Raw genomic sequence first — 13,778 nt, 5'->3', positions numbered from 1 at the left:
GACACTAATGGACTAAAGCTCTCAAACTGTAAGCTGGCCCCAATTAAATATCTGTTCTTTAAGGATTGCCATGGTCATGTCTTTTCACAGCAATAACATCCCAAGACAGTGTCATTAATGATCAGGGGCAGGAGGATGGCTCTTTCATAGTATTTGTGATAAAGAGGGCTGTGTACTTTCCTACTAAATGTGGCAGTAAGGAGGGAAGCACACAAGGTCTTACCTTTGGTACTCACTTCAGCTTTAGAAATGAATGAGCTACATGTTCTTACCCATCAAAATTAGGCACATGGTTTTCAAATGGCAAGCTATTACATAAAACACCACAGTAATTTCTTATACACCATTGATTTTTGAATAATTACTATTTCTGTTTAAAGTAGTATCTATGATTGCTGTCTTAGGGTTACTACTGCTGTGATCCAACAGTATAACCAAAAGGAAGTTGGGAGGACAGGGTTTATTTCAGTTTATACTTCAGGTAACAGCCCATCACTGAGGGAAGTCATAGTAGGAACTTGGAGTCAGCAACTGATAAAAGAAACCATGGAATGGTGCTGCTTACTGGTGTGATTCCCATGACTTTCTCAGCCTGAGTTCTTACAGAACCGAGGACTACCAGGCCAGGGATGACACCATCCACATATTTTACTTTTATAGTTTGTTCAGAATAAAAATTTTATAGCCTTACTACTGATCTTTTAAACCTACTTTATATGCTGATGATTTGCAAGTTTCCTTTTGTACTGTCATTTCCCTTTTATAATTTTCCTGGTGCAGACTGAATCCAGAGGCTCATTCATGCCAGGCAAAAGCTCTACCACTACGTCCCACTTCTTTCTCATTATTTTAAGTTGTAGTTCCTATTATCTTTCAATGGATAGCTTGGAGTACATTGGGTTTTTTGTTGTTTGTTTTGGCTTACAATGTTTTGACACGGTACTCTTTTTTTTAATTTTAAATATTCATTCTGTTTACACATTTAAAAATGTCTTGTTCAGAAAATGAGTCAAAAAGTATTATATACAGTGATAAAAAAAGGTTTGAAATTATCATTATACATCATTTTCTACTATGATATAAATGACCTGAACATTTTCCCAGGATTTTATTTATGCTGTATCTAAGGTGGAAAAAAATTCATCTACTTTACCAGGGTGGGAGGAATAAAGAACTTCAAAGATACCCAGCATCTTGAAGCTTAGTGCCTAGAGCAGTAGGTAAGTTATGATAGAGTTTAGCGTAGAACCATTCCTCATTTAAAATATTTTTTTCTGGAAAACGTACTACTGAAGCTTTACCTAATACCACCTACTTTAATAATAGACATTAAGTACACATTTTGTGAATGAAAGTTGCTACTTCACTCTTAAAAACATTCAGGGTTGTTTGGAATGTACCTCTATGACCTCTCCACCTGTTTCTTTTAACTGTGTTGAGCCCAAGGTTTGAAGCTACAAGTCTGAACAATCAACCCAACACTATCTCTTTCACTTTATGAAGTATAAATGTGGAGTCTCAAGGTAAATGCACTTGTGTTCCACCTTATTTTTTAAAACACTGCCTCTGAAATTAGAACCCACTGACTTGGCTAGACTGGCTGGTCAGCAAGTCCCAGTGCCAGGTTTATAGGGGCATGCTGTTGTACACACTTCTTTACATTACTAGGGACTGAATTCAAGGGCTGGCAAGATGCCAAGGAGAAGGGTACTGACCACCAAGCTTAAAATTAGAAAACCACTGTCCCACATTGACCTTTGACTTCTGTATATATCCCACCATTCCAAAATAAATGAAAGCAAACTTTTTAAAAATTTAAGTGCTCATGTTTGCATAACAAGCTCTTTATAACTGAGGCATCTTGCCAGCACTTTCTTCTCTTTTTAAAAGGTGATACTACTTCTCAAAATTAAGCATTTTCTTATCTGTATTTCAGAGTAAAACAAAGGCACCATTGTAACAAAATGCAAATGTTTAATTTTTCAAAACTTAACTATACTAATGAAAATAAATTATAGACAACCTTTAATATTTGTACATTATCTTCATATAACTATAACAGTGCTTTCAAAAGACATCTTGTAAAGGATATTTTCACGATACAATGTTTCAAAAATAGGGCAACATTAAAGAACGTTAGTCTGAAATACATCTCACAATGCTGAGAGGTATACTTTAGTTTATCAAATTAACCAACCGTACTTTTATTCAAAACATGGCTTTTAATGACAATTATTTCTTGTCCATTTCAGTGATTTCTTGGATCCAAAACAAGATCTGTGTGTTTATTTCTTTGAATACATCATTTGTTGACCGTCCTTTCACTGCCATGGAATGATTTGCCTTCTCAATCCAATGAATTTTACTGGGAGCTTGCATTTTCTGTGCTACTTTCTCCAACAAGTTCTAGAAAGGAAAAAGAGGATATTAGAGTCTATTGATATTTAGTAAAAGACTGTTTCCCTTATCTCTACTGGACTGAGAGTCACTCAAGAGTTTCTTTTAAATACCTGCTCTACAGGCAACTTTATAGACAATGGAGTATATAATGAAACATCAATAGTAGAGTCAGTCCACTTCTTTCATGCAATCACATCACAGAATACACCAAGCATTTGCTGACGAGAAAAAGTTAAGCAGATTTGAGTTACTCAAAAAAAAAAAAGAATTTTTTTTTAACAAAACTTATTTTTCCAAGGAAATTTTAGTTTTCCAAGGAAATTAGTAGTTTCACATTTGGCTAATATTCAGTAATATATTAATGCTGCCAAAGCTCACCTTGGAGTTAATAACAACCTGTCTAAAACTTAAAATAAGGCAAATGTATATTCTAATATCTCCCAAGTCTTAACAATTAGATATTAATTCTTCAAATAAAGGATTAAACCTATTTATCAAATCCCTTTGGTGAGACATATTTTGTTAGCATGTTTTTATTTTTATGTATTCTAAACATTAGACAAATGAACATTTTTGTTTGTTTGTTTTTGTTTTTTGAAAAAGAATGGATGTAACCCTGGCTGTCCTGGAACTTCCTATACACATAACCAAGCTGGTCTTGAACTCACAGAAATCCATCAGCTTCTATCTCCTGAGTGTTGGGGTTAAAGGTATGGGTCACCACAACCAGAGGCTAAATTTGGCAGGTAATAATCTTGCCCCTAATATGTTTCTTTCACTCATACGAATGTAGAGTTCCAATTCACCTTTTCACACATTTCATCTGCTGAGCCTGACACAAACAGTACAGGATCCTTTATACGAAAGAGATCTTCGTCTCTGAGTTTATGCTGCTGCTTTGGATGGTGCAGTGGGTAAGAAATACAAATGAGACCTCGAACAAAATCAACGGCATCATCTGGCTCAGTATGACACATTACAGAAGCAGCTGCTCTTGAGCCCATGGAACGACCTAAAATCAATTAAACTCAATTAGAAATATAAACATTTACATACAATAGTAGTGGTGGTATGGTAAAATTAGATTTTCCATTCATATTTATGGAGGAAAAAAAAAATCACAACTCAAAAAAGTGTCAACCAACAAATTCCACTTGTCTTAATGGAAACCTACAGTTTTAATAAAAGCTAAAAACTGATCTGGCTTAAGCCAAATTGTAAAAAGAAGCAATTCTTTTTCTCAATACTTAAAAGAATGAAGAAATTCTTTTTCAATGAATCAACTTTAAGAGTAATAAAATGCTATAAAGCAAAAGGAACCTTATAAAACACAAATGCTTTAATCTGCTTTAAGTATATAAAATACTTTATAATAAAGTATCAAAGTTATATATCAAAACAAAATAACTATTAAATTAACTTCCTGTTATCAGTTTTAATATTACAATTTATACTGAAGCTTACCTCCAAGAAAAACACCAGCAAGTTTGTATTCTCCTGAGGTCTTCAGGTAATTCTAGGTAAATCAACCAAAAAGAAATTATTACCTCCTCTCATATTATATGCCGCCAGACAGTCTTGCCATTGCTGATATATACAAGAATTTATGTAAAGACAACTGTACAGATTCTTACAGTTCTTTCCTCTTCTGGTCATATATTCACTATTAATACTTATGTTGGTTAATATGTCAGGGAAAAATAAATTTGTCTTTATAAAAATATACAGTATACTATCGGGATAGAATCTGAGAATGGAGTCGTGTGAGAATTCTTAGTGCTTGTGAGAAAACAAAAAGAGTCGTGTGACATCAGTTTCTTCAAAACAGAATTGTTCCTGGAATGTGTTCTTATGCTCCTCCTAGGTGTAGCAGATAGCAGTGAGTTTACTTAAGTAAATATTCATGTACGTTCTAGCTATATATAGCTTGTCCTGGTAATTGAACTCTTTATTCATGTGATTCTTAACCCTCAAACTATAAATTGCCTGATGCTCTAAATAAAGTTGGTTATTGCATATAAGACGTTAGTCTGCCTAATTTATCAGCTCCTAGTTCCCACTGCCTCTAGAGTGGTAAATGGCACCAGGGACCTGAAGTCAACTATGAGGTAAGAGAGTGGAGACCCTCACAGAAGGAGGTGAGTATAACAGGGCAGAAACCAGGGAAAGCTTTGCCTTATGTTGAGGAGCCTGTGCTTAATTTCCTAAAGAAGAAGCTTAAGTATCAAAATCACAATTACTAGATTTCTTGCAAGTTGTTTATGATCATAATCCCTGACTTCTAGAAGAAGGAACTTTGGGTGAAGTATGGGAAAGTGTAAAAGAATACTGAAAAAGCACATAAACAAGGGGAAAGATCCCTATTCGATTTTGGGTCACTTGGGCATTGATTCAAATTGTTACTAAAATACTTAAGGACGATAAGGAGGGTGTTAATCATGACAAAGAGAAGGCTGATGCCTTGAATGAATATAAACTGGGTGACTAAACCTTAAAATTGACAAAAGAGGAGAAAAGGAGGTTTTCCTTGTGGAGGTGAAATCAAAAATTATAAAATGACACAAACTAGGCCAGTGAGGGTTCCGTCAGCTCCCTTACTGGAGCTTCCTTTAGATACATATCCTCCATTGCCTGAAAACTTTACAACCTAAGCAAGCTAGGGAAAAAGTACCTCATGTACCCATCTCTCTCTGGCTGCATGAGTTGCACTTGGTATTTCCAGTGCAATTTCAGCAAAATTAAAATGTTTTCCTAATTATGTACTAACCAATCTATTTAAAATTCTAGAACAAAAGACCGTGTTGGACAGTCCTTTCACATTATTTTGAGTGGCAAAGGAAACACTATTTGAATCCCGACTAAAATAACCATTTGTGTATTAAGTGTACCCTTTGCTGCCTTTAACTTATTTCCCTCACTAAACTGTCTCGTACAGGTATTACAGCATAGAGAATAAACCTTTGGAATGGATTTATTTACCACAGTAAAGGCCATAAGATACTAACTGCTTACCTTACTGTCCTTGCTCAATTAATAAATAAGGGAAAGACCCGATGTCAGCAATTAATCATATGGGTCTCTTTTTTCAAGCTATTCACTAGAATTTTCTGATCAATATAATAATTTAATTAATAGTACCAGACTTAGTTTGGATCTCTTTTCTTAGTGGTTGAGTATTATTTAGTATTATAATTTGCTTGCATATAGGATATTCACTAATTAAATGACATTAGATTTATCTAAAACACTTCAAATTAAAACCATTCTGGAGGTCCTGCCATTAAAAAATAAAACAGGGGGAACTGTCAGAACACGGTCCAAGGACAGAGTCATGTGACAATTCTGAGTGCCTGTGAGAAAACTCCAAGAAAACAAGATAAGAGTCTTGTGACTTGAGTTTCTTCAAAAACTGTTGGAATGTGTTATTATGCATTACTCCCAAGTGTGGAAGATAGACGTGAGATTACTTCAGCTTTTGTTATTCATATGCCCCTATGAAAAACAGAATTTTGCCACTTGTGGGTTGTCTTTGTTATTGAATAGCTTAATCATGTGATGCTTCTTAACTCTTAAAAGTATAAACTTAAAGAGTATATACTCTAAATAAAGCTGGTTATTGCATAAGACTTTAGTCTGCCTCATTTTTAGGTCCCATTCTTCCAGGTTCATGCCACCAAATAAGATATAAACAGTAAACCCGATAAAGGACAAATTATCTTTTTAAAGCTGTTAATTTCAAATTTGATGAAAATAGCATTCAATATAAATAATTTAAAGGAAATTCAGCGTTGTCCTTTTTCCAGGAATTTTAAGTCATGCTTAGAAACAACATATAAAGATGATATATTTGTTATATGCATATTATAGTATGTTTACTCCTCTAGATTGCCAAAACTACATTCTAAAGTTACATTATTTTAGTGAGTTTCTTGAGCAGCAGCATGAAAGAATACTTTATGATGTCAACATTCATCTCCATGAAAACAAACTGATGACAGAAAAAAGAGAAATATGAACATTAAATAACCTCCGTGTACTGCCAAGTTTCCAAGGATACTCATTAAGATATTTTTATCTAAATGTTAAGTCAGACAACAGAATATCTTAAATTTATGAAGAATTTTAATCAGAACCGTGGGGCGGTGGGCTGTGAGAAGCAGCTTCTCATAGCCCACTGCCCCACACAGAACCTGATTATAGGTAAATGTATTTTTCTTACCAAAACTGCTTTATATGCCTTAATTCTGTGTACAATATTAAGGCCTTTGCAAGTAAATCTCAGGCAAAAAAACCCGTGAGATGCAAGATGGGATGCCAGTGACATCAAATGAGGAAGGTTCATATCTCCTGATGCTCCATGTGTAAGAATGATTCCATATGCTATGTTCTTGTTAGGTACCAAACAAACAGCATCCAGTAATTTATTTCCAAAAGGTATTTTTAATTTAACCTAAAATTCGAGAGAATAAAAGTATCAAATTACTTTCTTGACTATTTAAACACCTGAATAAATATACATATTTGTTTTGTAAGACTTAAGACTGAATGCATGGCCTCTATACAAGTCATATTTATAGTATTTAAGAAATATTTTCTGTCATGTGCTTTAAGTGCTAATGTGTTAACTCATGTAAGCATTCCTTATAATTCTAGGAGGCAATTACTATTATTCCTACTTTATAGATAAGGCATAGCAGATTAAGTAATCTGCTTGGTTACATAGCTATTAACTAAGAATCAAAAGTCAGGTTCTTGTTCTGGAATCATTACTCTGCAATTCTAATTCTATTCTGCCTCTACTGTGCAAACTGAAAACAAGGCTACTATACAGAAATAATGATTAACCCATTCTCCTACCTCCCAGAAGTTAACCAGAAAATACTGAATATATGAAAATATCTTACCTCTGTATGACTCATTTTCACTGTTGAAAAATAAACATAAGGTGCATTACATCTGAGAAGCAAAGGGCATCTCCCTGAAAAGAAGATTCTGTTGTAAAAGGTGAGTTGTGAGACATGGATATGACCCAAAAACTATGAATGAGCACATTCAAAAGCTGAAATAAACACAATTAGAAATTAGCTCTTTACACACTGGTATCTCTGTACATATTTATTACTCAATAATATATTACTTTCAAGACTTTTATGAGCACTCAAACTAATTACAGGAGCTGGCAGATATTATATAAGATAAAGCAAATTTGATACTTTGACATAGAGGCCTTAAAGTAGTTATTCCAAAACAAGACACTGTACCTTTACAAAAATATTTTTGAAATATATTTATAAGAATCTTCATTCTTTACCACCCCAACTTAATTTGTATATATCTACTAAATAATTTTCATCATTCCTTTTTTGATACAGTCTCAACAATTTTCAATTTAATTTTCCTGAAGATATTAAATCATTTCCATCATTTCATTTTTCTCTGTTTCATATAACAGAAGTCCTTGTCATGTGATCCTATTGACTCTGGGTTTGGCTTTCTGAGTTAAGCTATAACAGATTCCAAGAAATTTTGATTTTCACCATGACCCACAGAGAAAATCTATCCCAGGAATTTTTTCATTTTCAACCAGAATCCCATAATAAAGACAGTTTGAGAAAAACTTAAAGCCAAATTAAAGCCTGGAACCTAGTCTAAGTCACAACTGAGCTAAAGAACCATAAGCCATAAAAGCCACTATAATCTTTGTGATCCTTTTTACTGTGAGAGCTTTCATTTTTCAGCATATCACTTGCATGAGAATTTCTATTATCATCCATATGCTTTCACTGGCATTTGTTTATTCAGTAGGTAACAGTAACATGGTCCAAAGCTCAAGATAACAGGAATATATTATATTGTCTGATTTCACTTTTGCCTTGCATTCAGAACCCCTCTCAAGGCAACCAGGATTACTTGCTTCTTGTGACTCTTTTTAGCAGATATACTTACAGGTGTGTAGGTACATCTGCAAGAAAAATTCATGGGAAAGAAAATGCTATATCAAATAATCTGTACTTTTAAAAACAGGCAACACATACATTTATTATTCTTTGTGCTGTATGTTCATGTGTGCAAGTACATGTGTGTGTGTGCCTGCATGTGGAGGTCAGGTGTCTTCCTCTATCACTCTTGTTTACTAAAACAGGGTCTCTCACTGAACTTCGAGTGTAACAATTTGAGTAAGCTGTCTGGCCAGCCAATAAGCTTTAGGTATCTGCCTATTTGGGCTCCTCCAGTTTAGGCCTGGGTTTTAAATGGATGCATCAGATCCAAAGACAAGAGTCTCAGCTTTTATAACAGGTTCTTTCTCAGCTAAACCATCTCTCCAGGTCCCAGTAAAAATTCTATAACAAAAATGTAAATAGCAAGGTCTTATCACACTTCCTTCAGTATTAAATTCCTTAGTACCTTCCAGAAGCAACCACTGGCTAACTTGTGTATATATGTATGTTTCCTCATGTTGTGGTCATCCCACCCCAACCCTGTTGAGCCTGGAGGTTATTAATCTAGCTATTAAAGTTTTGAAAGAGATGTGGATGAAGGAATTATGGCTTTAGGGCTCTTATTTTCATATGTGTATTCTTACAATTAACTGCTGTGGCTCCTCCAGTTTAAAAAAAAATTTTTTTTTGTCAAAATAAGCCTCTTTCTAATCTTTTAAATTTGGGGAAATCACTCAATCACTCAAGAGAGTGAAATGGGGAAACTAATGGAAATACCTTAAAAAGACTTATTAAACTAACACATTAGTCTTCCACCTCTATCCACATCAATGCACTTACCCTTCCAGTTCCAACTATATCAAGTACTGCCAGTTTTTGTGTGCTCTGAAGGCTCTAATTTATTCAGACTAGTTTTATTGTTCCCCCCTGCTGGTTTAGCCACTGCTCTTTAAGAGTTCATTATTCAAGTGTTAATATTTCCAAGGTCTCTTTTCCAGTGACTTTGTGGTGCGCCCCCCGCCCCCGCCCCCCCAAAAAAGCCAGGTTTCAAATCTCAGGATTTGAAAGACAGAAAGGAAATCACTTCAAGTTTGAGACCAGCCTGGGCAAGACCCTGTCTCCAAACCAAAACAAACAAAACCAAACCAAACCAAACCAAACCAAAAAAAAAAAAAAGCATATAGAACCCTTTCCTGTAATTTTAATGGGATTTCAGAACACAGTACAATTAGATACATGTTTTTAAGTTAATATCAACCTGGGAAGCTCTTCTAGATTAATCTGGGATTTTTAAGGAAAACTTGCCTCTTCTCCAGACTTCATTATGAACTTGTTCTACTGCTTTAGTAACACCGAAATGTCCCATATGGTAAAAGCTCAAAGCAACTGGTATCTCTGGCTTCTCAACCCCCCTCCCCCAACCCCCTCTAGATAAGGGAGGACCGAAGCCTGGCTCAGCCTCAATGTCTTCCACAGCAGATGGAGAACATTGCACCGACCCGGTAGAAGCAAGGTGACGACTCGTGATACAAAATAAATATAGCTAATTCGTACGGGGTACAATCAAGCGTACAGTTTAGGGGGGAAGGGCTACTTATACTCACAAGATAGTATTTTATGGTCGTAGCTTCCACAAAGCTCCCAAAACGCCACGGCCACCCGACTTCCAGTTTAAAAAATAAAATAAAATAAAATAAAATAAACCTTTACTCATTGTCTGTTCCGTCTGCGGCACTACCTAGGCTGTCACCGCGCGAACAAAACCGGGGTCGACCCAGCAAACGATCAAAAATTCCAAACCCGAGGTTAGAGGTCGACGGGAACCGTCGTTTATTCGCTCAACGAACGCGCCTGTCCCGGGCCGGGCAGCCGCCTGGGTGGCGAACCTCACGTCTGGGAGGAGGCTCAGCTGCCGTCACCCCCGACGGCTCACGAGAGTCGCCGCGGCCCGGCTCCACCTGCCCGTCGTACCAAACCCTCCCGGGCAAAACACACCGCGGGCTGCCGCCCGACGGCAGAGCTTCCAGACACGCCTCGGGCGGAGGCAGCCAGCCAGCCTGAGGAGCTGCCCGCCCGGATGGGCGCCCGCCGGGCTCGGCACCGCTGCCCCACTTCCCGCCGCCGCCGCGCTTACCAGCGAACACACGAGTGACTGCCAGCGCCCAACCGCCCGCACTCTCTTCAGGGAGCGAACTAACACGCTCAAAGCGACCGCCTCGCCGCCCCCGTCAGCGCGGCCCGCTACTGCGCTGGCGCACGCAGGCTCCGCCCCGGGCTCGTGGGGCGCGCCGCGGGGCTCGCCGGGAAGGAGAGTTTTCCGTTGGCTTTGGCTCGGCCCCGCCCTCCGCGGCCGCCTGGGGTTTGTAATCCTGAAGCCGGAGTCTGTACACTGGTGCAGCCGAGCGCGGGAAAGACGTTCTCGTCGCTGCCTTGGCCTCTTCCGGCCCGATCGTCCCTTTAGAAGCATAGAGTCAACCCTGACAGCCCCTTCCTCACATCCCGGCGTGAATTCTCTATCCCCTTGCGTTTCAGGCACGTACAATCCAGTGCCTCATGGGCACAGGACGTGCGGCCCCAAACAAAATCGAGCACTTGAAACATCCCCTCTTCCTCCTCTGCTCTGCTCTGCTCTGCTCTGCTCTCCTCCTCCTCCTCCTCCTCCTCCTCCTCCTCCTCCTCCTCCTCCTCCTCCTCCTCCTCCTCCTCCTCCTCCTCCTTCTCCTCCTCTCTCTCTCTCTCTCTCTGTGTCTCTGTGTCTCTGTCTCTCTCTGTGTGTGTCTCTGTCGCTCTCTGTGTCTCTGTCTCTCTGTCTCTGTCTCTCTCTGTGTCTCTGTCTCTGTCTCTGTCTCTGTCTCTCTCTCTCTCTCTCTCTCTCTCTCTCTCCTGATTAGGATAACTCATGGCAAATGTTTGCTGAATGAATTAAATCTCCCTTATGCACTTGGTACCTGCCCTCTTTTCTGACACAGTACATACTAAGAAACAATGAGAGGAAAGCATTTATTACAGGTGCTTTCTCAAGTTAGGCTTAACATCTTAAACGAACACTTTCTTGTCTGTTAACTTGTCTTCCTTCTCTCCCTCCTCTGCCCTTTTTCTTCCCCAGACTCTTTCCCCTCTTCTTTGGATTCTTGAGTGTGTTACAGTGTCAAAAACCAGGAGCCAACACTGAGATGTTGCAAGGCAACAATTTTATTTTTGCAGCCAGATCAGACTTACACCCTGCTCAGGAGTAGGAGGGTGAAAGCAGCCCAGACCAGAGACAGAAAGGCCTTTCTATGCAAATGAGCAAGTGATGTTAACAAGACAGACAAAACCAAACACAAACAAAAAACCAGACCAAAACAAAAGACCAAGCAAACAAATGGAATTTTGGAGTTATTTTTGTAATCATAGGAAAGGAACAGTACTATATGAGTAGACAACATGCCATGAAACATTTTATCAATTCTTGGAACAATGGAAACAATTTACAATGTGTTATTCATAAGATCATTGCAAAAGAACATAAAAACAATAACAAAACCTACTAACCAACCAAAAAAAGAATCAAGGTGACCTCTAGACATGGACATGCTCAAAGTCTAACACTGCTTACCTAAAAAGAAAACTGGAGTCCTCTGTCCAGTAACGGAGGACGGAATCCATACTCCCACTGTCTGTTCTACTACTAATACACATCGCTACCTCGTGTCTGCTATTTTTCTAAGTTTTATTTGCATGTCCTAAGTTTCAGTTTCCAGTAATTGTACAATTATTTGCAGCCATCACCAAAATTCTAAGGAGATCTTATCATTTCTAGAAGAAACCTGTCATTCCCTTTCCCACCTTAACACCAGACAACCACTCACATGATTTGTGTCTATTAAGTGGAGGCACAGAATGAGTCCTTTGATCTGTCACCTTGTGCTTGGAATATGCAAGTGCACTCTGATTCTTCTCAAATAATTTCTATCACTGAAAGCTCTTAAATGGTTTTATGTATCCATTTACTAGTCTGTGGACACATGGCTTATTGTGAATCATATTGCTACACTGTTCAGATAGACAGTGGTGCTTTGGTGAGAGAAGCAGAGGGAGATTTTAAGACACTAAGCTAAAGGCTAGGAAGATAGAGGGTTCTCAAGGCAAGAAATAAGAATGCACCATTAGAAGAAAAAAAAAGAGAGAGAGAGAGAGAGAGAGAGAGAGAGAGAGAGAGGCAAGGATAGCCCCACCTAATACATCAGAAGGATTCAGCCCTGCTAAATGTCTTTACATTTATTAACCCAGGGAAACTGATTTCAGATCGTGACTTCTAGGATTGTGACAACACATTTGTATTGTTTTAGAGGACTAAGTATGTGATAGTTATTTTCATAGAAGTAATAGGAAACTAATAAAAAAACCTTTAATTATGAACCAAAATTTGAGTTCTATGTGTATTGGACTATAATTATTTTTGATTTCGACCACTTAAAATGTTAAAATTATTCTTAGTTTTAAGGTTGTACAAACAGGTGGTGGGCCAGATTTGGCCTGTGGGTTGTAGTTTAAAATGTCCTAAATCAAGGCCTTGTATGGTGGCCTACTGCTTTAATCCGGCACTCAGAAGACTCAGAAGGCAGAGGCAGGAAGAACTCTATGAGTTTGAAGCCAGCCTGCTCTATTTAGATAGTTCCAGGCCAACCATAATTACCTAGTAAGACTATGTCAAAAAAACAAAAAACCCAAGAAAACAAAAAAGAAAAGAAATACCACATAAATTATTAAATGACCACATTGCATAAAATTCTGAAGATGTAAAAAATGCAAACAAATAATGAATGTCTACATCAAGTACTATAACAATTCAGTCATTACCAAATAATACATAATTTGCATGGCTTTTTACATTGTTTGAAAATTAGAATGTTATTAGTGTTAGCATTCTGTCTAAGCTCTGCCCCACAGTTACCTGGCAAGAGCCAGGCAGGCTGGACACACTATAAAAGGGGCTTGGTCCCTGTTCTAGGACCTTTTCCTTTGGGTGAAAATTTCCAGTCTTCTTTGAGACAGTTTCTCTCTTGCTGCTGAGAAATTCCAGGGTAAAGTCCTCTCTAGCTCAGGATCATCTGCTTGGAGTGTAGCCCCAGGCTCCCACGTGATGACCTGGAGGTCTGGCCTGTGCTAGAATCTCTTTGGTTGTTAATGATGCCTTCAGGACGCTAGTAGGGTCAGTTAATAACCTTATTCTCTCACCCATGGGTCGGTCTTACTACCTTGTCCCTACTTACTGGGATGTCTTGGTCTAATTCACAGTAAGCAGAAAGCATTATTTCTATATGGCCACTAAACTGGCACTTTCTCTCTAGCGACCCATAGCAAAGGCTTCCCCCCGCCCCCCGCCGCCCCCGGTCATTTGCTCCTGCTGCAGCTGCTGTGGCCTCTAGTTCGGCAGGTTCCGCTGGTTCGCCACCA

At 38.3% G+C, this 13,778-nt stretch overlaps 1 protein-coding gene across 6 annotated transcripts; it reads right to left on the bottom strand.

Annotated features, from left to right (window-relative positions):
* Positions 1-1,954: 1,954 nt before the first annotated feature.
* On the bottom strand, positions 1,955-10,626 carry Tex30 (testis expressed 30). 6 transcript variants are annotated; one of them, XM_076931965.1, is made up of 7 exons: positions 10,474-10,615; positions 9,944-10,002; positions 7,305-7,324; positions 6,620-6,850; positions 3,865-3,916; positions 3,207-3,412; positions 1,955-2,406 (listed from the first exon to the last, which is right to left on the bottom strand). In XM_076931965.1, exons 3-7 carry the CDS (start codon positions 7,317-7,319, stop codon positions 2,233-2,235), a joined length of 678 nt encoding a protein of 225 aa, XP_076788080.1. In that variant the 5' UTR covers positions 7,320-7,324; positions 9,944-10,002; positions 10,474-10,615; the 3' UTR covers positions 1,955-2,232. The 6 variants fall into 6 exon arrangements, with proteins under 6 accessions (XP_076788080.1, XP_076788079.1, XP_034354164.1 ...); XM_076931964.1 differs by having other exon boundaries at positions 7,305-7,392; positions 10,474-10,614; XM_034498273.2 differs by having other exon boundaries at positions 7,305-7,378; positions 10,474-10,614.
* Positions 10,627-13,778: the final 3,152 nt, after the last annotated feature.

The sequence above is a fragment of the Arvicanthis niloticus genome, chromosome 3 (assembly GCF_011762505.2).
Source record: "Arvicanthis niloticus isolate mArvNil1 chromosome 3, mArvNil1.pat.X, whole genome shotgun sequence".
NCBI classification, from domain to species: domain Eukaryota; kingdom Metazoa; phylum Chordata; class Mammalia; order Rodentia; family Muridae; genus Arvicanthis; species Arvicanthis niloticus.
Note: the sequence above shows the minus strand (reverse complement) of the source record. Positions and strands in the feature narration are given on the sequence as shown.

Excerpts from the sequence above, each read along its gene's own strand:
- Tex30 (XM_034498271.2), bottom strand. Across the intron at positions 3,917-6,619 it reads AGGCATATAAAGCAGTTTTG|AATTACCTGAAGACCTCAGG; the intron begins GTAAGAAAAATA and ends TGATTTACCTAG. Across the intron at positions 2,407-3,206 it reads CAGATGAAATGTGTGAAAAG|AACTTGTTGGAGAAAGTAGC; the intron begins GTGAATTGGAAC and ends TTTCCTTTCTAG.